The sequence below is a fragment of the Miniopterus natalensis genome, chromosome 5 (genome assembly GCF_054644295.1).
Source record: "Miniopterus natalensis isolate mMinNat1 chromosome 5, mMinNat1.hap1, whole genome shotgun sequence".
Lineage (NCBI taxonomy): Eukaryota > Metazoa > Chordata > Mammalia > Chiroptera > Miniopteridae > Miniopterus > Miniopterus natalensis.
Genome location: NC_142085.1, coordinates 4,013,584 through 4,038,662, shown reverse-complemented (window position 1 = coordinate 4,038,662; position 25,079 = coordinate 4,013,584). Strand labels below are relative to the sequence as shown.

The 25,079-nt window shown below is 48.8% G+C and overlaps 1 protein-coding gene, 2 long non-coding RNA genes and 3 other non-coding genes across 6 annotated transcripts; 1 reads left to right on the top strand and 5 right to left on the bottom strand.

Moving 5' to 3' along the window:
* Positions 1 to 2,132: 2,132 nt before the first annotated feature.
* On the bottom strand, positions 2,133 to 2,204 carry TRNAE-CUC (transfer RNA glutamic acid (anticodon CUC)). The gene has a single exon. It is a non-coding gene; the product is annotated as a tRNA-Glu (tRNA).
* A 3,664-nt stretch (positions 2,205 to 5,868) lies between these two features.
* Positions 5,869 to 12,451, bottom strand: LOC107544828 (uncharacterized). Its single transcript, XR_001603945.2, has 3 exons — positions 11,676 to 12,451; positions 7,700 to 7,847; positions 5,869 to 7,145 (listed from the first exon to the last, which is right to left on the bottom strand). It is a non-coding gene; the product is annotated as an uncharacterized LOC107544828 (long non-coding RNA).
* Positions 12,452 to 13,274: 823 nt separating this feature from the next.
* Positions 13,275 to 15,936, bottom strand: LOC148092988 (uncharacterized). Its single transcript, XR_015714536.1, has 2 exons — positions 15,567 to 15,936; positions 13,275 to 15,000 (listed from the first exon to the last, which is right to left on the bottom strand). It is a non-coding gene; the product is annotated as an uncharacterized LOC148092988 (long non-coding RNA).
* On the bottom strand, positions 15,462 to 15,534 carry TRNAM-CAU (transfer RNA methionine (anticodon CAU)). Its single transcript has one exon. It is a non-coding gene; the product is annotated as a tRNA-Met (tRNA).
* A 271-nt stretch (positions 15,937 to 16,207) lies between the features above and the next one.
* On the top strand, positions 16,208 to 16,289 carry TRNAL-AAG (transfer RNA leucine (anticodon AAG)). The gene has a single exon. It is a non-coding gene; the product is annotated as a tRNA-Leu (tRNA).
* A 7,485-nt stretch (positions 16,290 to 23,774) lies between these two features.
* LOC107545998 (endogenous retrovirus group K member 10 Gag polyprotein-like) lies at positions 23,775 to 24,851 on the bottom strand (the record flags this gene model as incomplete). The annotated part of the gene is made up of 1 exon (XM_016224247.2): positions 23,775 to 24,851. A coding segment is annotated over exon 1 (1,077 nt), but the record flags the coding sequence as incomplete, so codon positions are not given.
* Positions 24,852 to 25,079: the final 228 nt, after the last annotated feature.

Below are 25,079 nucleotides of genomic sequence, written 5' to 3'. Positions count from 1 at the left end.
AGCAACAGAGATGTAAAAAGACATGAAGCAAAGGATTCTTGCTACATATAGAGACAAACTATGACATCATGAAAAGAGGACAGTGTTCAGGAAGTGACTGCCGTCAGGCCTAGACACCTGATTTCCTGTGGAACATTAAGAAGACAAGGAATAGCCTCATACATATGGGAATATGACAAACTATACTACTTTTATGCTTACATCTAAACAAATTTTTTAGACAAATTGATCTTACGTACATGTCAAAGTTTATTAACTCAAGGAGAGTACTGGCAAGATAGCAGAGGGAGTGTCCCAGCTCAAAGAGGTTTTGGACTATAAATTTATACATGGGGGATTGGGGGGGGCAGAGAATGTGCAGTTAATTAGAGAAAGTTCTGCTTCATTTAACATGATCATAAAAGTATCAGATCCCTAAGATCAGGGTCAGCACGGTCTTTGTTTGGAAGCTTGAGGAGAGGTCATATGTGAAATGTTAAAGTCAGTGATGTGTGAGCAGACTAAATAGCCATCTCAGACGGAGAATAAAGAAAAATTGAATTTATTTAAGGAAAAGGGGCTGGCGGATGGGAATATCCAAAGGGAAGGCTACACAGCACTGAGCCAACAGGCACTGGGTCCATGATGGCAGCAAAACTATACTTAGGACAGTGAGACAAGGAAGGTGCGCGGAAGAAGCAGCAGGAGAGCCCAGGCGGGCGGCTCTGGCCACTGAGACGGCAGAGAGAGAAGGGGCCTTGGGGCAGGGTCAGGGGTAAGCCCGGGACGAGCCGCCTCCCGTTGCTCCTCTGGTTGCACGTCTTGTGGGGCCCTCTGGGAGGGATGGAGATGGCACTGGCATGCTCTCCGGGTGGGGATCTAGAGCTGGGTCCTTTGTCCAGAGCACATTAATCTCTCTCTTGCTGGTGGGAATCTTGGGGGAGGGCTCAGAGGAAGGTCTCAATAGAATATTCATCAGCTTTCCAGGGGTGTCTTTCAGGGTTGTGGTCTCCAGTGACTGGTTGGTGCCAGGGGGTCATTAGTCAATGTATCTGGTCCTGAGGCAGCCATGGCTCCAATTTGGTTTTGCTGCTTTTCTGGGCTTAGAGCTGAAATACAACTGAGGCCTAGATGTTATCTTTAGGGAGGAGATGCTCAGGGGGTCTGAACCGTGTGACCAGCCATATGCTGGGGAAGGATGGGTTCCCCTGGGGACAAGGTTTTTGTTCTCCCAGTTTTGCCCTTTGCTAGGCATTCAAGGCTTCCTGCCCTGGTGAGTCTCTGCACCTGGGTTTCTGTACCTGGACCGTCTAACAATATGTGCGTTGAACTTTTATAAGAAATGAGAAGGCATTAAATAATATATCTGTGGTTGCTAGTGAGATAAGCCAAGTAACAAAGATTTGTGTGCGGATACTGCCAGAAGCCAATTAGCACAGAGGCGCCAAACGTTGTCAAAAGTGGAGAGAATACCAGGTCTGCTTTTTCTCAAGTAGCCCTCGCTCTGTTTCTCAGGTGCGCAACCGGGGCGCTGAGAGCGGGTTCGCCAGCTTCTCGGTTTGCTGCAGCAGTTTTCCTGCTTCTGGCCTTCTCCTGCTCCGTGTCTGGGAAAACCCCCGACCATGGCAGGTTCCTAGGGGGAGCTGTGGAGAGAGGCTTTGGCCCCGAGGCGTCCCTGTGTCCTGTTTCCCGGGCTATCCCCAGCGGCCGAGAAGCCGGGAGAGCCAGTGCCCTTCAAAACCCCAGCGGCTCCCGGACTCAGAACCTCGGGCATAACTGGCTCGGACAAACCTGTAAATGCCACCCGAGTTCTCCTTTCATCTCAGTAAGTACCTTGTCAGTGTGTTACACTGATCTCAAACAACTCCCAACGTTAATCAACTGTCTCCAAAATTTCCCGCTCAGTGAATTATCTAATCAATGAGTAAAATGTTTTAAACACTTAGAACGGTGCCAGGCTAGGCGCTCATTAACAAAATTCTAAAACTTTGAAAAGCGCATCGCTTGCCATTTTGCACTTGGAATACCCAAACCGTCGCAGTTTCTACTCAAAATACGGCTCCTATGAATATTAAAAGGGAGCTTGTGTGCAGCGCCAAGTTCCCTCTGCGGAGGTTCCCGCGGCTGGGAGAGGGAGCGAAAGAAAAGGGGAGTTCCCTGACCGGGAATCGAACCCGGGCCGCGGCGGTGAGAGCGCCGAATCCTGACCACTAGACCACCAGGGACGCTGCGGCGGCTCCGCGCTCGCCCAACAGCAGGCGCTGCGGTCCCGCAGCCCGGCCGCCCGCCCCGCCCCGCGCCCCGCCCCGCCCCGCGCCCCGCGCCCCGCCCCGCGCCCCGCCCCGCGCCCCGCCCCGCGCCCCGCCCCCCCCGCGGCTCCCCAGGCGGCGCTCGGCCCCGGAGGCTGGTGCGCCGCCGCCGCCCTGCTCTCTCCTCGCGCATGGGCAGAGCTGCAGGACGCGCGTGAACCTCTCCGCAGCTCCTCAGTGTTGGGGTTGGTGCTTGTTAGAAAGGCGTTTACCACCCAGTCGGTAGAAGCTTAAATGCTGGGGCCCGTCTACATCCGAAGAGGGGGAGCCCGGGGGGCAGCGACCCCGCTGGGACCGCGCCTTCGCGAAGAGGCCCCGCCTTAGGTGACGGTGCAGACGCTGGATCCACCACTACAGATATGAAAATAGTCGTTGAACCGAAAGGAGGGGGGCAGTGTTTTTCTCAGACTCCTAAAGGAAAACACAAGAGGACTGAGTGAGAGACCTGGGGGGGCGCCGGCCTCTCCCGACCGCGGGAGCCCGCGGGAAGGAGAAGCCTGCGTGTCCCGCCGGCCCGGACACCGGCCACGTTCGCGCTCCGCTCCTCTGACGGTCCTGCTTCCGCGCCGCCGGGCCTCCTGCCCCTGGGGCTGTTCCCACAGCCGTGAGCCAGAGTCAAGGGCCCGAGGGCCCCGCTCGCTGGCCCTGACCTTACCCTCTGCCCCACGCAACGCAAGGGAGGCCGCCCGCTGCGTGGACCAGGAAAAGGAAGGCGCAGGACGAGGGGTGCGACGCCTTTTCTTCCCGACCCCCTGCCCCGCGTGGGTCTCCCGCACAGTTCTGAAGGCTGGAGAGCCCGGGACAGAGGGCTGGAGAGGGGCCCCCCGGGTGGAGGGGAGGGGAAGCTGAGCCGGCGGAGAGGGGAGGGCCAAGGATGTGCCCTTGCCCTTTCCCCTGCCTCCTGATTTGCTAATTTTTACATATCCCAACCTCTTCTTTCCACTAAGGAAAAGTTTTCCCTCATTTCCAAGGCTACTGAATACTTCTGAGCTTCGGACCCCTGTTCCCCTTCCACCGGGCCCCTGTGTCTTTCATGTCCCTGCCTTACCGCCTCTCTTGAAGCGACAGCGCGCCCGGCTCTCCCACTCTGAACAGCAACAGGAGGACCGTCCTCCTGTCCGGCCCTCATGCTTCCTCCCAGACTCTTTCCACCCATCACCAAACCTGCCGCAACAAGCGTTTGTCTCACCTCCTGCCTCCTCGGCTGCAGTCTGCCTTCCAATCCCAGGAAACCGTTATCATCAACTTCCCAACTCCCGAATGCCTTGAGGGGGTTTTTTGGCACTAAAGTTAATTTTGTGCAGGATGCAAACTATTAACAAGCCCTTCCTTAATGAGGTTGGTATAGGATAGCCAGGAGCTAGAAAAATTCCAAGGCAGGAGGAACAGGGAAACCGAGACAAGAAAATTAAACCAGGCCAAGCAGTTAGGACAGCCTACAGCCAGCCTGTAAGTAACGAGCCCTTATCTTCCCCAAACCAAGGACACCTGAGAGCAAATGGTTAAAAGCGCCCCTTAAGCAGGGAATGCAAGAAAGGTGGGAGGAAGGGGCTAGGAGGAAAGGGAAGTTTTATTTATTCTTTTACTCCCTAAACAGAAAAGCCAGCAGTTCCAAGGCTTCGCAAGACAAAATTACCAGGTGCCTCTCATGAATTCTGGAAAGGCCACAACAAATTTAAAAAGGGACTTTGAGAATTAATCTGTACCAAGATACAAAGCAGAAGAATTTTAAAACATAGACAGAAGGGTATATAACTCCTCAAACCCGCGCCAGGCCCCCGCTTTTCCAGGTTAGCTGGGAAAGCCCATCTGCACCCTGGGCATATGAAATGGAGTGGATTCGCTTGCCTTCTTTAATCAATTTGCTTGCTTTAATTCCTTTAATAAATTGCCTTTATCACAATGCAAGCGGGATCACTTGTTTGAACTTGTTCCTGTGAGACTGACAAGAACCAAGGTGGGGGCGGCCCTCTCCTACTCCCTGTCTGTGACAGTTGCCTGTGACAGAGTGATCTTCCTTTGACCTTGGGACTGGACTCTCCCCCATTCTTCTCTGTACTCTCTGGCTGCTTCATTTCAGTCTCCCCTCTCTCCCATTTCTAAAAACGCTTTAGAAATGGCTACTTCTCAGTGCCCTGACCGCCCTCCTTTTTAAATTAAATTTTAAATATTTAGGTAATTGTAGATTCACACATGCAGTTACAAGAAATAATAACATCTCGTAAAACTGAGCCATATCACTGTTAGGTCTCAGGGTCTGGGAAGCTCTAAATGCTATTCTTCCTAAGGTTAAAATGTAGCACAATATTTTGCAAATGCAGCTGTAAACAGGGTGAGCTTGACAAGAACCCAGCCTGATAAGTGTAGCCAACTGCAAAGAAAAAGCATATAATTAACCAAATAGTGTATATAAGCAATGGCTGAGCCTCCCTTCAGGAAGACAGAGCTTTGCCTTTTTAAAAATTTTTTCAATTACACTCAATACATTCAATTTTATTTTGTATTAGCTTCAGGTGTACAACATAGTGGTTAGACAATCATATACTTCACAAAGTGGTCCCTCAGAGATTTCAAAAACCCACCTGACAACACACGTAGTTATTACAATACTATTGACTAAGTTCCCTATGCGTTACTTTACACCTTGGTGACTTTTCCATCAACTTAGACTTCTTAATTCCTCCCCCCCCTTTTTTTTACATTTTACCTTCTTTATTTTTACTTTACATATTTAACTTTATTTTTGTATTACAGGTGTAATACAAAAACTATTACAGATGTCCCCATTTCCCCCCTCCTTTGCTCATCTCTACCCAGCCCCCAAGCCCGTGACCTTTTCACACAGCCCCCCAACACCCCTCCCTTCTGACAACCATTGGTCTGATCTCTCTATCTGTGAGTCTTTTTCTATTTTGTTTGTTTATTTTGCTCTTTAAGTTCCACATATAAGTGAAATCATATGGTATTGGTCTTTTTCTGACTGACTTATTTCACTTAGCATAATATTCTCTAGGTCCATCCACATTGTTGGCAAATGGTAACTTTTCATTGTTTTTTAATGACTGAGTGATATTCCATTGTATATATGAACCACTGCTTTTTAAAAAAATTGGTTTTAAAGAGAGAGGAAAGGAGAGGGATAGCAAGAGAGAAACATCAATGAGAGAGAAATATCAATGAGAGAGAAACATCGATTGGCTACCTCCTGCGTGCCCCACTGGGGATCTAGCTGCAGCCTGGGCATGTGCCCTGACCAGGAATCAAACTGGTGACCTCCTGGTGCACGGGAGGACACGCAGCCACTCAACAATACCGGCTGGGCTGTACCACTGCTTTTTTATCCACTCATCTATTGATGGGCATTTGGGTTGCTTCCATACCTTGGCTATTGTAAACAATGCTGCAATGAACATAGGAGTGCGTATATTCTTTTGAATTAGTGTTTTGTGTTTCTTCAGATATATTCCTAGAAGTGCAATCGCTGGATCAAAAGGCAGCTCCATTTTTAATCTTTTGAGGCCCCTCCACACTTTTCTGTAGTGGCTGCCCCAGTCCGCATTCCCACCAGCAGAGCGCTAGGTTCCCCTTTCCCCACACCCTCGCCAGCACGTGCCATTCATTGACGTGTTGATGGAGCCATTCTGACAGGCGTGAAGTGATACCTCATTGTGGTTTTAATTTGCGTCTCTCTGATGATTAGTGATGTTGAGCATCTTTTCACATGCCCAGTCTATCTGTATGTCCTCTTTGGAGAAGTGTCTATTCAGGGCCTCCGCCCATTTTTTAAATTGGATTGTTTGTTTTTTTGGTGTTTAGTATGAGTTCTTTATAAATTTTGGATATTAACCCCTTATGTACCATTGGCGAATATCTTGGGGAACAGAGCTTTGGATGTAAATCTTCTGTCTCCTTTAGTTGCTGCAAGTAAATTAAACTACCCAACAACAACCACGTCTTGTTCTTGAACAGAGCACCCTAAGTGGCAAACCCCATGAGTTTAGTAAGATCACTGCCAGGATATTGATGTTAAGTCAAAACACATAATTCCATCATCACTAGGATCCCTCATGTTGCCCTTTTATAGCTACACCCACTTTCCTTCCAACCCCTCCCCCAAATCTAACAAACTAATCTTCTTTCCATTTCTATAGCTTTGTAATTTCAAGAATGGTAAATAAAACCTTACAGTACAGTAAGGCTCTGGAGAATCATTCCGGTTGTCGAGATACTCAATGGTCCATTCCTTTTGATTGCTGTGTAGTAATCTGTGGTATGAATTTACCACAGGTTGAACCTTCCCCTGAAAAAGGCGATTTGGGTTTGTCAACCATTCAACACCAACAGGAATCCCCAATTTGGGGTGTGGTGAAGAAGGAAACTGTATTCAGTGCAAAACAGCTCCATTGTAATTCAGCATGGCAGTGAGGCAGCCCTGGGGCCAGGCAGCCTGGGGCCAGAGCCCTGTCCAACTAGATTGCTCTGCTCTGCTCCAGGGAGACACCCTCTGTGGATCCTGGATCTGCTTCAGCCAGGGAACCACAGTTCTCAGCCTTCCCTGGAAAGGGAAATTGCAAACAGTTCTTGGGGCACAATGTTGTGTTAGGCCCAGTCCCTGTTTTCCGTTTCAACATTCCAAAGATTTGAGGGGTAGACGTGCAGGTCTGTTCCCCTGGGATGGCAGCTCTGGCTCCATTTTAAAGTGGGTCTGTTCATATTATTTTTTACGTTTTGCCCCTTTTGATCAAGGTCTTTCTTTGAAAGCACCGCTGATCAGTCGTCAGAAAGAAGTACTGACCAGTTACTAAAAGCATTGTTGGTTCTCCGTTGTCAGGCGGCTCTTTCCTGATCTGCCACGTCCTGCATAGGAGAGAAAATGATTTTTTCGGAGCGTTAGGCCACATTTGAGTAACAAGAGTGCCAGCACAGGGGAGGGCTTTTCTTTCAGGGCAAATACCTTCTGCCAGTTCTTGAGGTTTCTCAAATTGTCTTGTAAGCCTTATGGATCACCTTAAAATGTTGAGCAAGCATTATTAAGGTGGTGTCTATAATATCAAGCTATGGAAAGCAAACAATTATATATAACAGCAAAATTTTTATAATAACAAAATGCTAAGTCCAATTGGAAGACTAAATCTGACCAGGAGACAATACCCGAGAGCAGTCAGCTGAAGATATTAAAGAACCATGAGGTGTCAGTGGACACTGTACTTAATCATTTGGTTTATGTTCAGATTTAATCCAGGCTCATCTTTACTTTATCAGAGTACAGCAAGAGGTGTTAACAAACAGAGCAAACCCCACCTTGCTCATCTGGGATATGGTCAAGAGCAGTTCCATTGTCTAACATACTCATGCAAGGGAATTTAAAGATTTCTCTTGACTGGTTATTGCTGTGGTGGTCATTGCAATACCTGCCCAAGGAAAAATTCTTCTTCCAAATCTGGTCCTTCACTAGGCTGACATCTCCAGGCACTGAATATCCTTGAGTATTACGCAGAACCGATTGCAAAGTAAGTTCAAAGGTGATGCCCAACGTTGAGTTGTCTTCCCAGACAGAAACTAGAGGAGAAAGGGAAACAGTATTATAGTCAGTGCTTGGCCTCATATTGTTTGTGAGATAGGAAGGAACTGAAGTAGGGGAGGAGAAATGAAGGCTTGCCCAGAATCTTGGGTCACCTGTCCACAACAGATGTCATCTGCTTCATTTCCAAGTAATTTTTTATTTCAAATCCTCTGTTGGTTGAGCAGTTCAGTTAGGAGCAAGAGCTTTTTCAAAAATTGTGAAACATGAATCCAGGCATCATCACCTTTAAATCTGGTCACAAATGAATGAGTTAAGCGGCGTTTCCGTAGTGTAGTGGTTATCACGTTCGCCTCACAAATGAATGAGTTAAGAGTATCAGAATTTTGAAGGGATTAGGGAGGAAGGAAAAGATCGATGTTTCAGTTTTGCTTACGAAGGTATAATTTACTAAGTTGCTGTAGGTCATGAGCTTAGAAGAAAATATATATATATTGAAAACAAGATAAAAAACCATAATATTTTATATAAAAAGTTATAAAAATTATAATAATTCTGATCAGTTCACTTATCCCATGTTATTAATACTTATTGATCTTGATGTTTTTGTTAGCAGTTTTATGAATCCAGTCTTTCCTTAGAGTTCTATAGATCTTTTAACCAGTTCAGTGTTATGTTTTTAAATTTATCAGAAACCTGCATTTTAGCACATTTTTCAGGGTGGTTTTTTTTTTATGAATCTTTGAAGATGAAAAAACTTCTAAAAACATTTTTGCCAGCATCAGAGTAAAATAATAATTGTTTGTAAATAATAAAAGACTTGCCCAGCTGGTATGGCTCAGGGGTTGAGCATCGACCTAGGATCCAGGAGGTCGAGGTTCAGTTCCCATCAGGGCACGTGCCCGGGTTTCGGGCTCCATCCCCAGTGGGGGGCGTGCAGGAGGCAGCCGATCAATGACTCTCTCATCATTGATGTTTCTCTCTCTCTCTCTCCCTCTCCCTTTCTCTCTCTGAAACCAATAAATATATATTTAAATAATAATAATAAAAGACTTAAAAATGGCCATGGTTAAAGATTTGATGAGTTTATATGCATACATACATATAAATGATGTAAGTGACCGAGTTATTCACTCTGACCTTAGCTTGCCTGTATATGAAGTTCTTTTCTTAATATCCTTTCTCCACAAACCTTCTGCAACATAAACCTTCTGCAACTTACATATACATTTCAGGTTCTGTCCTATCATTTTCTTTCTTATTTTGAAAACAACCATTTTATTTTAGGAAAAAATCTCTTTCCTTTTTCTACCTTTATTACAACAACAATAAATAATAAATAAATAAATGTCATTTTTATATTTTCTATCCAGAAAACACAGTCTACTTTTCTTCTCTTCTCAACAAAACGAATCTCCATGCTTCATACCTTCTTTTGCTGAACACACACCTCTTATTTTCCATATACAGTCGTTTTGTTTTAGCCTTACTATTTTCTAGTACTTCTGTAGAAAGCCATAGCTGGTTTATAAACCAGTTTTGTCAAGGGAACCTATACAGCAGTCTGTAGTTTTAAAAAGTTCTCTTCTTTTTTCCCTTCAGTCTCCATGGACAATGTTTGGTTAGTTCCTGGCTGTTTACATTTCAAAGACATAAAAAGATTTGTAACTTTCAGAGACAGAAAAAGTCTTTAGGTTTTTTAGCAATATACCAGTATATATCAGAATTTTAGGAATTTTATATAATTTTTTGGACATTTATATTAGTAACATAGTGGCATAAATATAGTCAAAGGTTTAGGCACTATTTGACAATGCCTCTCCTGCATTTTGTAGCATTATTTGGTATGTTGAATAAGCATAATTAGCTTAATTTCTTTCTTTGATAAAAAGAAAAAATTTTTGAAATGTTTCAGGGATTCTTCTGAAAAATCTCAAAGTTCTTAATAATTTCAAAAGTCAAGAAAAATATTCTATTTCATTTTTGAATCTTGGGAAGTTCATCAAACATATCAAAAGGTTTAAAAATGTGGAACAATAATTTGTGAAATATTTATTTAACCAAAGTAACAACACAAGATTTTAAAGACAAATACATAGGTTACATAGTTACAAGTAAAATTTTACTTATTACTGCAAAGATTAAGATTTCTTTTAAAAAATTCAAGGCCCGCTTGGCACATGCCCGGGTTGTGGGCTCGATCCCCAGTGGGGGGCGTGCAGGAGGCAGCCGATCCATGACTCTCTCATCATTGATGTTTCTATCCCTCTCTCCCTCTCCTTTCCTCTCTGTGAAACCAATAAAGATATACCTAAAAAAAAAAAAAAAAAAAAAATCAAGGCCCTAGCCCTGGCCAGTTTTGCTCAGTGGTTAGAGCATTGGCTCGGGGTCCCTGGTTCGTGGGCTGCAGCCAATCTCTCACTTCAATGTTTCTCTCTCTCTCCTTATCTCTAAAAGTCAATTTTAAAAAAACCTTAAAAAACCCCACAAAAAACAAGGATCTGACTAAGACAACATCAAACACACCTTTGTTTTTAGGCCAAAAACTGGTTATAAAATCTGATCAGGAGCTGACCAGTAGTACAGGAAAACTGTCCTTTTAGCAGAGAAATAACATTAATTGTTAGCTTTACATAAGCACACTGTTGATATAAAAGCTTAATTTTTTAAAACTCTTACAATAACAGTTTAACTTTAGGCAGTTTAATTATAAGATGTAAAATTCTGAAATAACCAGGACAAAATTATTTTCATTCCCTTAATGAAAACATATCTCTATATCTTATACCATCTTTTACTGCAAACACATATTCTTTCCATGTTAATTAGAAAGTTTACCCTTGGACACCTCAATTTCTAGTGACAACTGAAAGTGAATTATCAGCGTTCTTTAGATTGGCAAAAATGTGACTCCACATTCCAGGAAGACCAAATAGCAGAGCACTTTCAGAGAACTGAGAGGCAGAGGCACTTGAGAGCAGACAGCTTGGGCCAGAGTTGACGGAGGTGGGAGGACAGGTGGGCAGGAAGGCAGGGCAGACCAGAGACTGAGTCTCCCAGGTTGTGGCTTCAGCTGGGCAGCAGTGCAAAGTCTCTGGGGATTTTAAGCAGAGAGGAACAGCATGGTCAGAGATGATTGCAAAGAGATTGTGCTGGCTTCATGTCAAGAACGGGTCAGAGTGGGGCAAGAGGTGATGGGGAAACACACAGTAGGCCACTGTGCTGTAGAAGGCCATGCAGACCTGGCCTGTTGACTGTGTCAGGGGGAGGAATGGTGCAGAGGCTGGGGGCATTTGGAAGGAAGCAGGAGACTTTGGCCCAGACTGTCCTTGAGGATCTGGAGAACAGGAGGTGCCGTGGTGATTCACCCCTTCAGTGCCTTATTTTTCTAATAAGCTCCTTACTAGGAAAGGCAGCAATAAAGAAAGGGTGCCTTGGACCTTCTGAGAGACTGGAAAGCATGGAGCCTTGGCTTTGCCTTGTGTGAGTGTTGCTAGTTCCCACCAGCACACAAGCCTGGTGATCGCATATAAAAGGAGAATCTTGGGCAGAAGCCACCTACCCAGCAACAGTAAGCATGAGGCAAGTGGACGCAGGCAGAGCACGTCCAAGGCCCGGGGTTGCAGAATGCTGATTACATTCAGATCTCTTGGGGTTGCTTTTAAAAATTCAGATTTGCAGATTCCACCTCAGACTCACCGAATCAGAATATTCAAAGCTTGAGGCCAGGGGATCTGATTTTTTAAGTAAGACTCAAGCGACTGTGTTGTACAAAGTTAGAAATCCAAGTATATAAAGTCATCATTGCTGTGTAACAAATAACAAGTTTAGTGATTTATTTAAACAACACACATTGATTAACTTACCACTTCTAAGTGTAAAGAGTCTGGCCCGTCTCCACTGGGTCCCTGCTCAGGGTCCCTTAGGTCTCATCTGAAGGCTACACTTTCGGAAGGGCTCACATTTGAGCTCATGTGGTTGTTGGCAGAATCTAACTCCTCCAGGGCTATTGAACTGAGGTCCTAGCCATCTGGCTGGATGTGGCCCTGAGTTGCTTGCCACATGGGCTTCTTTCCACGGCGTGGCACCTTGCTTCCTCAAAGAGCACAGGCGAGAAGGCAAGAGAGGTCTGCCCCCAAGACAGAAATCTCAGTCGTATGAAACCTAATCATGGAACCACATTCCACATATTCTGTTGGTTAAAAGAAAGTCATCACATCCAGCTTACACTCCGGGGGGGGGCCACAAGGGGGTGAGCGCCAGGAGCCAGGGATCATTGGGGGGCATCTTCTGGTCCATCTGCCACACCGGTTTCAAAAAAGGCAAGTGTAACCCCAAGATCTGAGCTTTGAAGTTCAATGAAATGATGGAAGCAAAGTTCTTGGGATGGTGCCTGGAACACGGTAACAATCCCATAGACGTCAGATATTTTTCCTACTGTTATGACAGTGAAATAACACTGCGTTCGGGTTGTGTCATGAACAAACGGCTTCTTCCTCAGATGGTTGTGCTTAAGACAATCATGGGCACATGGTACACGTACATTCACTTGTGCCCTTATTTAAAAATGAATTGGGGCCCGGCCGGGGTGGCTCAGCGGTTGAGCATCGACCTGGGATCCAGGCAATCGAGGTTCGAGTCCCGGTCAGGGCACAGGCCCGGGTTGCGGGCTCGATCCCCAGTGGGGGGCGTGCAGGAGGCAGCCGGTCAATGACTCTCATCATTGATGTTTCTCTCTCTCTCCCTCTCCCTCTCCTTTCCTCTCTCTGAAATCAATAAAGATTAAAAAAAAAAAGAATTGGGGGTGTTAAAAGACTAAAATATACTAAAGTAGAATCCTGTTAATGAAATTAAATAAAAATAAAGAGGAAGGAGAATTAGAAGATTATGGTGATATCAGAGGAAAAGAAATCTGCGTACCCTGTAAGGCCCTGGAAACCTGTTAAAACAGGCCTGGCATACATACAAGTAAATGTGACCTGTTAAGATAACTGCCAGCTATTCTAGGGAGGAAGGAAAGGAAAAGGAATTTAAGGAATGACTTTATGGAAATGTATGGGCTGAATAGTCTCGCCCTCTCAAGTTAATATGTTGAAGCTCTAACCCGGGTACCTCAGAATGTGACTGTATTTGAAGATAAGAGGTGATTAAGTTAAAATGAAGCCATTAGGGTGGGCCCGACTCAATCTGACTAGTGTCCTTATAAGAAGAGGAAATTTGGACACACACAAAAACACCAGGGATGTGAGTGCACCGAGGAAAGACCATGCGAGGACAGGACAGGAAAAGAGCCATCTGCACCCAAGGAGAGAGTCCTCAGAAGAAACCAAACTTGCTGACATGTTGATCTTAACTTGTAGCCTCCAGAACTGTGAGAAAATACATTTCTGTTGAGGCCACCTAGTCTGTGGTGTTTTGTTACGGCAGCCAGAGCAAACTAATGCAGCTACACAGAGAGGTCTCCATTGATTTCAGGGTTTTATTTTCACAGCATGTAAAATCACCAAAGATGGTTTTATATAAAGCAAGGACAGTACAAAGGGCTAGAGGAACAAAGGCCGGGTTGACTCAGTCTTTGGGAGTTGCAGAGGAGTGTCTCCTTAACATACACCGAGAGCAAACAGCTTTGCTCCGTCCCGTCGCCATGGAGAATGATCTTCCACCTGGAGAGCACCCCGGCCACACCTGACCACGGAGAACAGCGACATGGGTTGAGAGGAAAGGCGGACAGACACCAGATCAGGAGGCGGTGCGTGCCCTACGGCCTAGAATGTTTTTCTTAAATGTGTGGGGTGTTTTTAAAGGTCTTAAATAGACGAGTGACATGATTGTTCTTGCATTTTAGGAAGGTCACCCTGGCACACGGGTGAATTGGGGGAAGATGTAAGGAAACCCGCAGGAGGCCGGCTCTGGGAGTCCACTGATGAGGAACAAAGGTGGTAGAAAGGCGGAGTCTGAAGGACTTGGCACTGACTAGAAGCCAGGGCAAGACGTTTCCCAGCCTCCTAACTGGGGAGACTGGGTTGCTGGAATACTGAGAGCAGCCCTAGGAATAAGAGCAGCTGAAGGCATGCAGAGCGAGGGGTTTTCAGTGTGGGGTGTAAGACAGAGCCAGGGACTTCCTGCGAGCCAGGGCCTCTGGAGGCTCCTCTGGACTAAAGGGGACAGACAAAGCCATTCATCCAACTGAGGTCGCTGGACACTGTTTCTTTAGAGAAGAAGACGGGCACTGAGGAGGGAGCCCTCGGAGACCCCGATAGCTAAACGGAGAGGAAGAGGGAATTGAGGACCCAGTCAGAGAGCGGCAGGAGGACAACCTGGAGAGCACTGCCAGACGGGCCAGGAAGACGGAGACTGACACCTTTTATATTGAGTTAAGAGTTCATCGTCTGCCACTTCCCACTAAAACACAGTAAACTCCATGAGAGCAGGAGCACTTTCTGCTGTGTGCAGTGTTGCACCCCCAGCCCCTGTGGGTCAGCCAAGGTCTAGCTAAGAAACAACAGTAGGTATGTCTGTGGGGAACACTGGTAACCCAGAGGTAACAACTAGGAAAGTATCTGCCAGGCTTCTGGGGACAGGGAACAAAAGGGAAGAAACTGAACTTTTGAAGAAGAGCTTAAAGAGAAGGAGCTTGGAATCAACTGCCACTGTTGGAAGGACACGGACAGGAGTAGTAAACAGAAAGTTAGAAATAGCCCTCCTCTGCATCCCAGTCTCCCTCTAGCTCCCCCTTTAAAAGAACTTAAAAAAACAAAACTGGCAGGGCTTTGGGAAGTGTATTTTGCAGATGTCTGGCCTGAACATCACCGAATAGAGTCTATAAGGGAGGATATGAAAAGGAGAGAGAATAGATTAATAGGGAGGGACACATTTGAACAGTGCCTGGCAAATATCAACAAATATCTTTTGACTACTTTCCACGTGATAAACAAAGACATTAAGAGCAGGATATTAAATATCAGTCTTGTTTAGTTTTGAGCCAGGTGCTTATCTTGACTCTCTAAATATCACTTCTCTTTTCTCGACTTCTTGTTTCTCTTTTTACACCTTCCAGCACCTCCCAGTTTGGACGACTTAAGGTCCAGTCAACAGCACTGGAAGCAGGAAAGGGGTCTGATGATATTGAAACAGGGGAAAATTTTTTTTCTTTTTCATGTAGGATGTCATTAGTGGTCTGGTGGTAAGCAACTGCAGAATAATGGCAAAAGATAAACAGTCAGTAATTAATAAAAATTATTGCACACCACACTATGGTTTCCACATCCCCAGTACAAGTCTCCATCCCCTTCTCGCTCTCAACTAGTGAATTTCTTGATGCTGATGTTCCTTGTAACAGAGACGATTGCCAAGCATATCTCAAAGACAAATGAAAAATCTCCTAGCTCTGTCCTCAAGTGGTATTTTAAAAACAAAAGAATTCTGGAGTATTTAATTCTTAATGAAAATCACTGTTTTGTAACGAAACATTACAAGGTTGGGTTAAACAGCAAATTACCCCTTCGGTCTCATCGGATTTTTTTTTAAGGGATAGTGTATACTTTCGATAGACAAAAACTAGAGAGAGAAGAAAGATTTTTGTTAACTCCCTTCATTATCTCGTTCCTTTCAGGTTAAGATTGAGAAAAGAAAAAACAAAAAAACAAAACCACTGCCCCCTCTGAGGTTCGAACTCAGGACCTTCAGATTATGAGACTGACGCGCTGCCTACTGCGCTAAGGAGGCCGCTGGTCAGCGGCGCGCACAGGGCGCCTTACCGTGGGGCCGCGGCTGACGGCTCCCGAGTCCGACTTCTAAACAAAGTGTGACAGCCTCAAAGTATCCAAGCGAGGAAAGTATCCAAGCGAGGGAAAGTATCCAAGCGAGGAAAGTATCCAAGCGAGGGAAAGTATCCAAGCGAGGGAAAGTATCCAAGCGAGGAAAGTATCCAAGCGAGGAAAGTGTCCAAGCGGCGCAGAACGCGGCCCGGGTTCCCGCGCGCCCCCGTCGGCGAAGTGCGGGCTGGAGGCCGCCTGCGGGTGTGACCCGGGGACCCGCCGTGGGAACGCAAACCAGGCTCGGTCGCAGGGTTTGCGCTTTGCTCGCTCCCTAGGTTCTGGGGAGGCGCTCGGCCCCCTGAAGTGGACGGACGGGGGGCCGGCGCCTCGGATTCTCCCCTCGCTCCCCCGGGCCGCGCGCCCTCTGCGACTCTGGGTCTGCTGGGCCCCTTCTTCCCGTGCTGGGGACTCGGGCAGGAGGCTCCTCCCGCGCCACCCGCGGCGTCCCCGTTCACCGCCCACCTGGGAGCGGGTCCGAGGGGAGGGCGGGGCGGCTCGGCGGGCGGGGCGGGGGCGGGGCGGGGGCGGGAGGGGGCGAGGCGGCGTCCAGCTCCGGGAAGCGCGGCCAGCCGGCCGGAGGCGGTAGCGTGGCCGAGCGGTCTAAGGCGCTGGATTAAGGCTCCAGTCTCTCCGGGGGCGTGGGTTCGAATCCCACCGCTGCCACACGGTTTTCTGTTTCATCACGACCTACTCCATACCCTGTTCTTATTCCCCAAGTGGACAGTTCGCAGAGGCTCCTTCTGAAGGGAGGCTCCCCAACAACTACCGTCTCTCTTTTCCCAGAGATCAGAGGTAATACCAACTCTCACCATTTCCAAAATGGGCACCGACACATGGTAGCCTTCACTTAATTATTTCAAAAAGTTAACGAGCACCTGCTTGTATGTGTGTGTAATATTTACTCCATCATTGTATTTTCACCACCCAGAAGCATCCAACATATAACAGACCTACATTTAAGTCATTCGTGTATTTTTAAAAATTTAGTCAGCGCCTACTATGTGCTAGATACTTACGTAGGACCCGTAGATACAGTAGTACTTACTTGTTACATTATTTAATAAATGATGAGTGAATGAATAGCTGCCTATCTCCCTGCCTCTACTTGCAGCTGGAGACAGGTCCTGCCCAACCACTGTCCTCAGCGTCCCCGCAGCGTGTCCTTTCACAGGTTGAACCCTAACTATGCTGCGGCTACTGTAGGCAAGGCCCTGGCCTTGCCACTCAACTGCGCCCACAGCGAGCCAGCTAGAGGCCCTCTTGCCCCTGTGCGGGCGTTGCTGCGCTTTCCCTCCGCGTCCTCTGTCTGCTCCTAGCGGCTCGCTCCGCCCTCACCGCGTCTCCTCTTTCCCTGGGTCTCAGCTTGGAGTTGCTTTCTCCTGGAAGCCTCCCTTGATTGCTCCTTCTGGAATTACAATTAGGTACTGAGAATATGAAGAGGAACAAGAGAAAGGGCCCCTGCTCTCGTGTCTAGTAGGGGAGACAAGCATTAGAAGCATAATGGCCCCAAGACGACACAACTTCTACTGCAAAGAATGAGATTGAACTATAAATGGCATCTTAGATCTATTGTTACCAGAATAAAGAAAGTTATCGAATGTTACCGGACAGTACAACGTATAGTACACTTGAAATTGTTCCACCAGTAACTGTCAGAGGAGAGAAAATGGGGAGGTTATAAATTTTACTTCAGACACTTCAGTTTGAGTTGTTAGAAAGAGTGGGTATTTGTTTCATAAATCGAGTACATGAATTCACTAATTTATACATTTTTTAAAATAGAAATTTTAAAAAATAGATAAATACAGCAAAGGAGAAATGCAGTGTGGTGGGGAGCAGGAGCAGGCCTCCGCACAGCCATCCTCCCCTGGCTGCCCTCTGGCTGCCCTTAGCCGGCTTTCCTGTTGGCATGCACTGGGTATGCCCTGTGACCACTTGGCCCATCTCAGTGGATTTTTGTGTAATTGCTTTTCTCCATGCGTCATAAGTTTTGCCACATACAGAGGCATGTTTCTCTTGCTTCCCCACATAATAAAAACGAAATGAATATTTGTGGTAAGTTTCGATGAATACCTACATGAAAGAAGAGCTTTCTAATTTGTGAAGTGAGCTGGGTATACAGAGCTGGGGAGCCAGGAAGACTCTGAGGGCTTCGGGTTTAGGTATGGGCACGTGTTCCGAAGCCCCTTTCTGTAGACACGCCCCAGGTTTGGTTCTGGACTGCTGACTAGGCCGCTGACTTGCTCATTCTGGACTCAGCCCTCCTACCCAGTGGCTGCAAACCATCCTTGGTCAGATTACCAGACAGACACTGCTTCTGGATTGTGGAACTTGCCGGAGCCCGCCGGCAGAGTCGAACAGTCCTGAGGAAGGGTGAGGATGGAGAAAAGACAGACACAAAAAAGACGGGATCGGGAGGACTGCAGCTCATGGCTGCCGCAGCCCCCAGTTTATTTTCCCAGCTCAATTTATACAGACACTGTTGTTTTTGCTGAACAGCACCCCGCCCCGCATTCCTTCCCCTTGCGCGATACAGAGTAGCTCCTTCAAGGCCCCATGAACGCTCTTTCAGCGTAAACACCCTGCCTCCTGCAGGAGCTCAGACCTTGGTAACTGTCTTTATCTCGGCTTCTAATGGGAACTTGTGGGGAGGATTGAGCCCTTGGCTTGTGTGGCTTGACTGCCCCTTGACCCTTCAGGCCGGGACCAACTTCCTGATAAGCCTTTTTAGAATTTATGGCCGCAAGCTAAATTAGTATCGCCTTGGTGCCTCGAGGTCCGGGTCAGGGAGCAGGGGACACATCTGCAGCTCACCCAGGCAGCTCCTCCGTGCCTGGGGCCACAGCGGCTCCCCACATCTCCCCCCTATTTATTACCTTGAGACACCAGTTTCTATTGCCTGCAGGTGCAGCATGTGGAGATCACGGCGAATTTCTTTAATTCCTTTTATGCCCAATTTTAGGAAGAGGGGTAAACATAACATTATTGTAAGGATAAGGAAAGCCAAGCAAGCCAGTCCTATAGCCAAATGTGTAGCGCTTCCCATGGATGGCACTATGCTAAGGATTTGTTAATGATGTTCTCTGCTGTATCCCTAAGTCTTCATCTAGCTGCGGAGCATTGGGAATATCTACGATCTCCTTGTGTAAACTCTCGATATCTAAGGACACATTGCTGTCATGCCAAACCCCTAGGAGATGGCGTTGGATTTTTTCCCAGGGGTGCTCAGATTTGTTACATTCCTTCTGGGTGACACAGATCCATCTATATCTAGCATGGCAGGTAAAGGAAGTTCTCATTTTTAATGCCTGCACCTCATCCCCTAGATAATTAACTACATCAAATAAGGCGTTAATTCTGTCATTTACCTTGATATCAATGGCCTCCTGAGTTCCTCAGGCCGTGCTCACGTTTTTAGCCAGCTGGTTGACTGCATGGGCCGTCTGCGCCTCTCTCGTGAGGGCCACGGCAGCGATGGCAGCCGTGGCCATGAGGGAGGCTGGGGCGGCGATGCCCGCTGTCAGGAGACCGGTGAACCGGCGCCTCCGTGGCGCTACAGCACGCTCTGCCTCTCCCACAGTTGGAGCCCCTCATCACGACACCACGGCCTGACACACTGACAGGCCACATCATCAAGGGGGCTGCTGCACCACCAAGACCTGAGTACCCGAGGCCCCCCATTACACAGTTGGCAAGAGTACAGCTGTTACAGGTCACATATAGCCCCAGTCACTTTTGGCAATTCTTACAGTCCCGACGACAAGCCCCCAAGGGTGGGGCACGCAGGCCGGGGCCCACTGATACCGCTCAGCTGAGTCCGCCAACCTGGATGTGGCCTCACTCGTCATTTGTGATGGACATATTAGGTCCCATGGCTGCAGCCAGCCTCCACAGCTGTGTTTGTGGCCTTCCCCCGGGGACTGTCCAAAGGCCCTCAACAGTCCACCGATGAGTGGATCCAGGCTCAGTAAGGTTGGCCCTGTAGGGGCTCCAGTCCTGCAAGGTCTCATTGACCCCGGGTATGCTCCACACCGTGGCCTTGTCCTCCCTGCAGGTAGCCCATGCAGGCCCCCTGGTATGGTTCCTAGTGTCCGGCTCACACAGAGGGACATCAGGGGCTTCCCCACTGTCCTGTTTCGGAGCCCCACTGCTTTGTAGTCCCTTGAGGGTTACTCTCCACCGGGTGTAATTTCCTGCTCTTATTCTGTAGGTGGAGTTACTAATAGTCACATCAAGGTACCACTGAGGCGTCCATGTCTGGTGCGTGGTTGTGTCAAGGGTGACACACCCTGTGGCCTCAGTGATGGCAGAGAGACAAATGGGCAGCCCTCCAGCAGTCCCTGCAAAGCTGAAATTGGACTGACGGAAGGCAGCTATGTGGCCGCTGCTGAGCCCCCCAAGCCCCCATGTGTAGTTGGTATAAACCGGAACGGGCCGAAGGCCCCATTCCGCAGCGTGGAGCATCGGGGGATCAGGCACATAAGCCCAATATACTTTGGCCCGTGCCGCAGGAGCCTGGCTCACCAAGAGCGCTAACATGGCCCAGAAGATGGCCGTGGCAGGAGGCGTCCCTCCTCGCCCGCGAACCATGTCCTCAGCCCCCTTCCTCTTCGTCTCCATCTGCCTCCGGCTCGGACGCCGCCGTGTTCTGATTCGGCGAGTCCGGGGCCGGTCCTCGAGGCTCAGCTGCTGCATTCCCTCGGTCAGTCGCCTGGTTCCCCGCGAACCGCACCAGCCTCTCCGGGAGCCACTGCGCCGCCTCGGCATCCTGTGGGGAAACACAAACATGCCCTCGCCCCCAAATGGGTACTGGGTCTGGACCCTGCCACTGCCCCGTGAGTGGATCTTTCCAGCACACCAGGGCGTAGGTAACCGAGACTGGGCCTGCCAAAGGCGCTGTGCCGCAGAGAGGCCCTGACGGTCCAGAGTTAAAAAATTAAGTATAAATAAAGTGTGGTTAAGGTAGTTCACTGGGCTCAGGGGGTACAGCTCCCCCTTTTTATTTTTTGTAACTGCACCTTGAGCGTCCCGTGGGCTCGTTCTGCTATTCCTTGTCCCTGGGGATTGTAAGGTGTGCCCGTGATATGCTTGATCTGTAATTGCTGGCAGGATGTCTGGAACTTTTTGCTGGTGTGTCCTGTGCCACTGTCAGTTTTGGTAGACTTAGGAAGGGCCATGGGGGCAAAGCATCGGAGGAGTGGGCAGTAACGTGTTTAGCAGCTTCTCCCGCCTGAGCTGTTGCAACCATAAATCCTGAATAAGTGTCCACTGTTATGTGGACGTATTTAAGCCTTCCAAGGTATGGGACATGGGTGACGTCCATTTGCCAGAGGTGATTTGCCATCAGCCCACGCGGGTTAACCCCATGGTGGGGAACAAGTAAGGTGGCAGGGCACTGCTGACATTGTTTTACAATCTGTCGGGCCGCTTCCCTGGTGATCTTAAATTGCTGCCTGAGACTGTTGCTGTTTTGCTGGTGAGGTTTATGGGACTGCTGAGCAAGCTGTTCCTGGGTAACCATGACCTGACCCGTCGCAGCATCAGCCAGCTCACTGCCCAGAGATAAGGGCCCAGGTAAGTTAGTACGGGCCCGAAGGTGGCCAAAGAAACAAGGGTGTTGGCGACCACGAATAACCTGCGTATAGTTCTGAATAAGGTTTGTACCTCACTATTCTGGGTCCCTATAAGGGGAACCGCCTCAATCTGCAGCGTGGCTCTATAAATGTATTGACTGTCTGTATATATATCGAGGGCTTGAGTTTGGTGTTCCTGCAGCACGGCCTCTACGGCTTTCAGTGCCACCACTTGTGCTGATGTGGAGCCCGTTGCCCAACTGACTGTGGTTCCATTGACATAATAAGCAGCAGTCCCATTGGAGGACCCGTCAGTATAAACAGTCAGCGCATGCGGGATAGGGTCAGTAACTACCCGTTTGGGGAACACAGATTCATGTAGTGCCGCAAATTGAAGTAGCTTATCAGATGGCACGTGATTGTCAAGTTGTCCAGAATAGCCAGCTAACGCCGCCCCCCAGGCATCACTATTCTGCAATAACCAATCAACTTGCTGCTTCGTAAAAGGGACAAAGATGGTTGGGGGTTCCTTGCCTATTAACTTCCTAGATTCCAACCTGATCATTTGTATTAAGGTAGCTACGGTGTCATGGTAGGGCATGAGAACCTGGGCTGGAGACACAGGTAGGTGCAGCCACAACAAGGGAGCCTTCTGATAAAGGACCGCAGTAGGGGTGTGCCGGGTGGGCAAGATGTAAGCCTCCCAGGTGGCATGATAGTCGAAATAAGGGGTCTTCTGTTGACCAAGAGCTTCCTCGACCTTGGCCAACTCAGCCCTCCCCTCAGGGGTCAAGTGCCGCTCCGATGTAGGGTCAGCATTCCCCTTGAGGATGTCAAATAAGGGCTTAAGCTCTCCTGTTGTAATTTTTAAATGCGGCCTGATCCAGTTGATGTCCCCAAGCAGTCTCTGGAAGTCATTGAGTGTTTTAAGGTTGTCCTTCCGTAACTCCAGCTTTTGGGGACTAAAGTAATGAGGCTCTAGATGGTAGCCCAAATATTCATACGGTGCCTGCCTTTGCACTTTCTCAGGGGGATTACAAGGCCCTTAGGAGTCAGCCCCCATTGCAGCTCAGCATAAGCCGCAAGCAAGGCCCCTTCCTGGGTATGGGCAATAAGAACGGCATCCATGTAATGAACCATGTAGACCTCAGGATATTTCTCTCTGGTCTCGGCTAACGCACTAGCAACAAATTTCTGGCACAGGGTAGGACTGTTAGCCATGCCCTGGGGGAGCACGAGCCAATGGTACCTTTTCACGGGCTCTTTGAAGTTGACTGAGGGCACACTGAATGCAAATCTTTTGCAGTCCGCTGGATCTAAAGGGATAGTATAAAAACAGTCTTTGAGATCTAAAATGATCTTGTAGGTATTCTTTGGAATGGCCATGGGTGAGGGCAATCCAGGCTGTAGAGCCCCCATAAGCTCCATGGCCTCATTGACTCGTCTTAAATCTTGTAACAACCTCCATTTCCCTGATTTCTTCCTAATAACAAAAATGGGTGAGTCCCAAGGGGAGTTCGAGGGGGCTATGTGCCCCCTCTCCAGCTGTTCCTGCACCAGCTGCTCTGCGGCCTTTATTTTTTCTTCTGTTAGGGGCCATTGATCAACCCACACAGGCTCCTCAGACTTCCAAGTGATGGGATCTGCGTGGAGTGCAGAACGACCCCCACTAGAAATACCCTAACCCTGCTCTGTCAGGCCTCTTAGAAGCTGCTATCGGATGTTTTATCCCTTGGTTATGCTTTCCCAGCCCCTGAGAGGGCAGTAACCCCTGATCAAGCATCTGCTGAGTAACTATGGCGTCAGGGCTAAAAAGATAGAGCCCCATTTAAGCCAGCACATCTCGTCCCCATAGGTTAGTGGGAATGGTAGGGAGTACATAAGGTTGGAACGTTCCTGTGTGCCCTTCCTCATCCGTCCAAGTCAACAGGTCCACGCTTTGCTCTGGGCTGCGGGCCTGTCCTATGCCTTGCAGCTGAGTGATAGCTTCCTGAGAAGGCCATTCAGGAGGCCACTGTTCCCTAGAAATCACAGAAACATCAGCCCCTGTGTCTAGGAGCCCTACGAATTTTCGGCCTTGTATACTTAATATCAACTCAGGCCGTTCTAGTCCAATTTCTTGAAGCCAGTAAACATCTGAGGATCCGAAGCCTGGGCTTCCTCTCTGCCTCTGGGACTTGGTTGGCCCCTGTACTACTCGGGGGAGTAATATCAGCTGGGCTAGCGGCTGCCCTGACTGTACTACTGAAATGGTGGAGGAGGAGTGAGCCATGACCTTAATCTCTCCTGTATAATCCTCATCAATGACTCCAGGGGCTACTAATAGCCCTTTCCTGGTGCTACTGCTGCGACCCAGCAAGAGTCCCACCGTCCATGGCGGCAGGGGCCCATACACCCCAGTGGGCAGGGCCTGCATCCCCATTTCAGGGTCAATACTGTGTAGGCGGTGGAACAGAGGTCCAATCCGGCGGTGGAACAGAGGTCCAATCCGGCGCTGCCTGGGTGGCTCGGTAGGGCTGTTGAATGGATTGGTGTCCCGGAGGGTCCCTTCGGGGAGGAAATTCCGGAGTGCCCCATAACATTGTTGCGGGGCCTGGGGCTGGCCCCTCCTCCCGTTTCCGGGCAGGGGGCGTCCTTGGGCACCTTTCTTGGACCTACATTCATTAACCCAGTGACTCCCCCTCTTACACCAAGGGCATAATCCTGGCTCCCATTTACTTCTTTTCCCCATCCCTTCAGGGAGTTCGCGGCGTGCCTTAGGGCAATCACGCATTAAATGTCCCAGCTGTCTGCAGCTAAAACAGCTGCTCGGGGGACCGGATGTGTGTGTGTCCCCCCCGTGTGTGTCCCCCCCCCCCCCCCCCCCCCCCCGCTGCTGTGGGAACAGGATTTCTTTCAAGGGCTTTCCTTGCAAGGTAGCGGCCAGGGTGGCCCCTTGAATATAAGAAGGCCCTATATCTGAGCAAAGCCTAATGTAATCAGAAAGGTTCCCTTTCTTTCTCCAGGGTCTTAGCGCGGCCTGGCCAGCCGAGTTAGCATTCTCATAGGCCAGCTGCTTGACCACAATCATTGCAGCTTCACTGTCCCCAAACATTTTTCCTGCTGTCTGGAGCAACCTTGAGACAAAATCTTGGAACGGCTCATCTGGACCTTGCCGCATCCTAGAGAGATCCTCAGTCTTTCTGCCTGTAGCGGGGAGCTTTTTCCAGGCCTCAGTGGCTGCATTGTTAATCTGGGCATATGCCCCTTGGTCGTAGTTCACCTGATTTTGAGTGTCCCGGTACTGGCCTTCCCCCACCAGCATCTCATATGTAATGGGAATCCCTTGAGCCCTGTTAATCTCTGCAATGGTCTGGCACTGCTCGTAAAACTCTAACTTCCACAATAAATAATCCCCTCCGCTAAGGCAAGCCTTACAGATGCTCTTCCAGTCAGTGGGAGGCAGAGTGTCTGCCACCATCGCTTCAATCAGAGCCTCGGTGAATGAGGTGGTGGGGCCATACTGAGCACAAGCCACTTTCAGTTCCTTCAGCTGCTTAAACGAGACAGGCTGGTGGACTCGCACCACCTGACCACTTTGCATTTGTTCAAAAATGGGGAAGCCCTGGGGAAAACCCTGTAAGTCTTCAGCCGTAGCGGCTACTTGCCGCATTGTCAACTGGAGGGGGGAGAGACCTTGGCCCCCCTGGCAGGCTACTGGCCGAGGGAGAGCAACCTGCAAAGGACGAAGGCCCCCCCCCCCCCCCGTGAGCGCCACCAGAGGTGGATCTCGCAGCTCAGGATCCAGACCTGCCACTGCGCCCGGGGCAGGACTGGCCTGCGGCACAGTGGGCCCCAAAGGCACGCTCTGCCCCTCCTGTAGACAGCTATGCAATTTCTG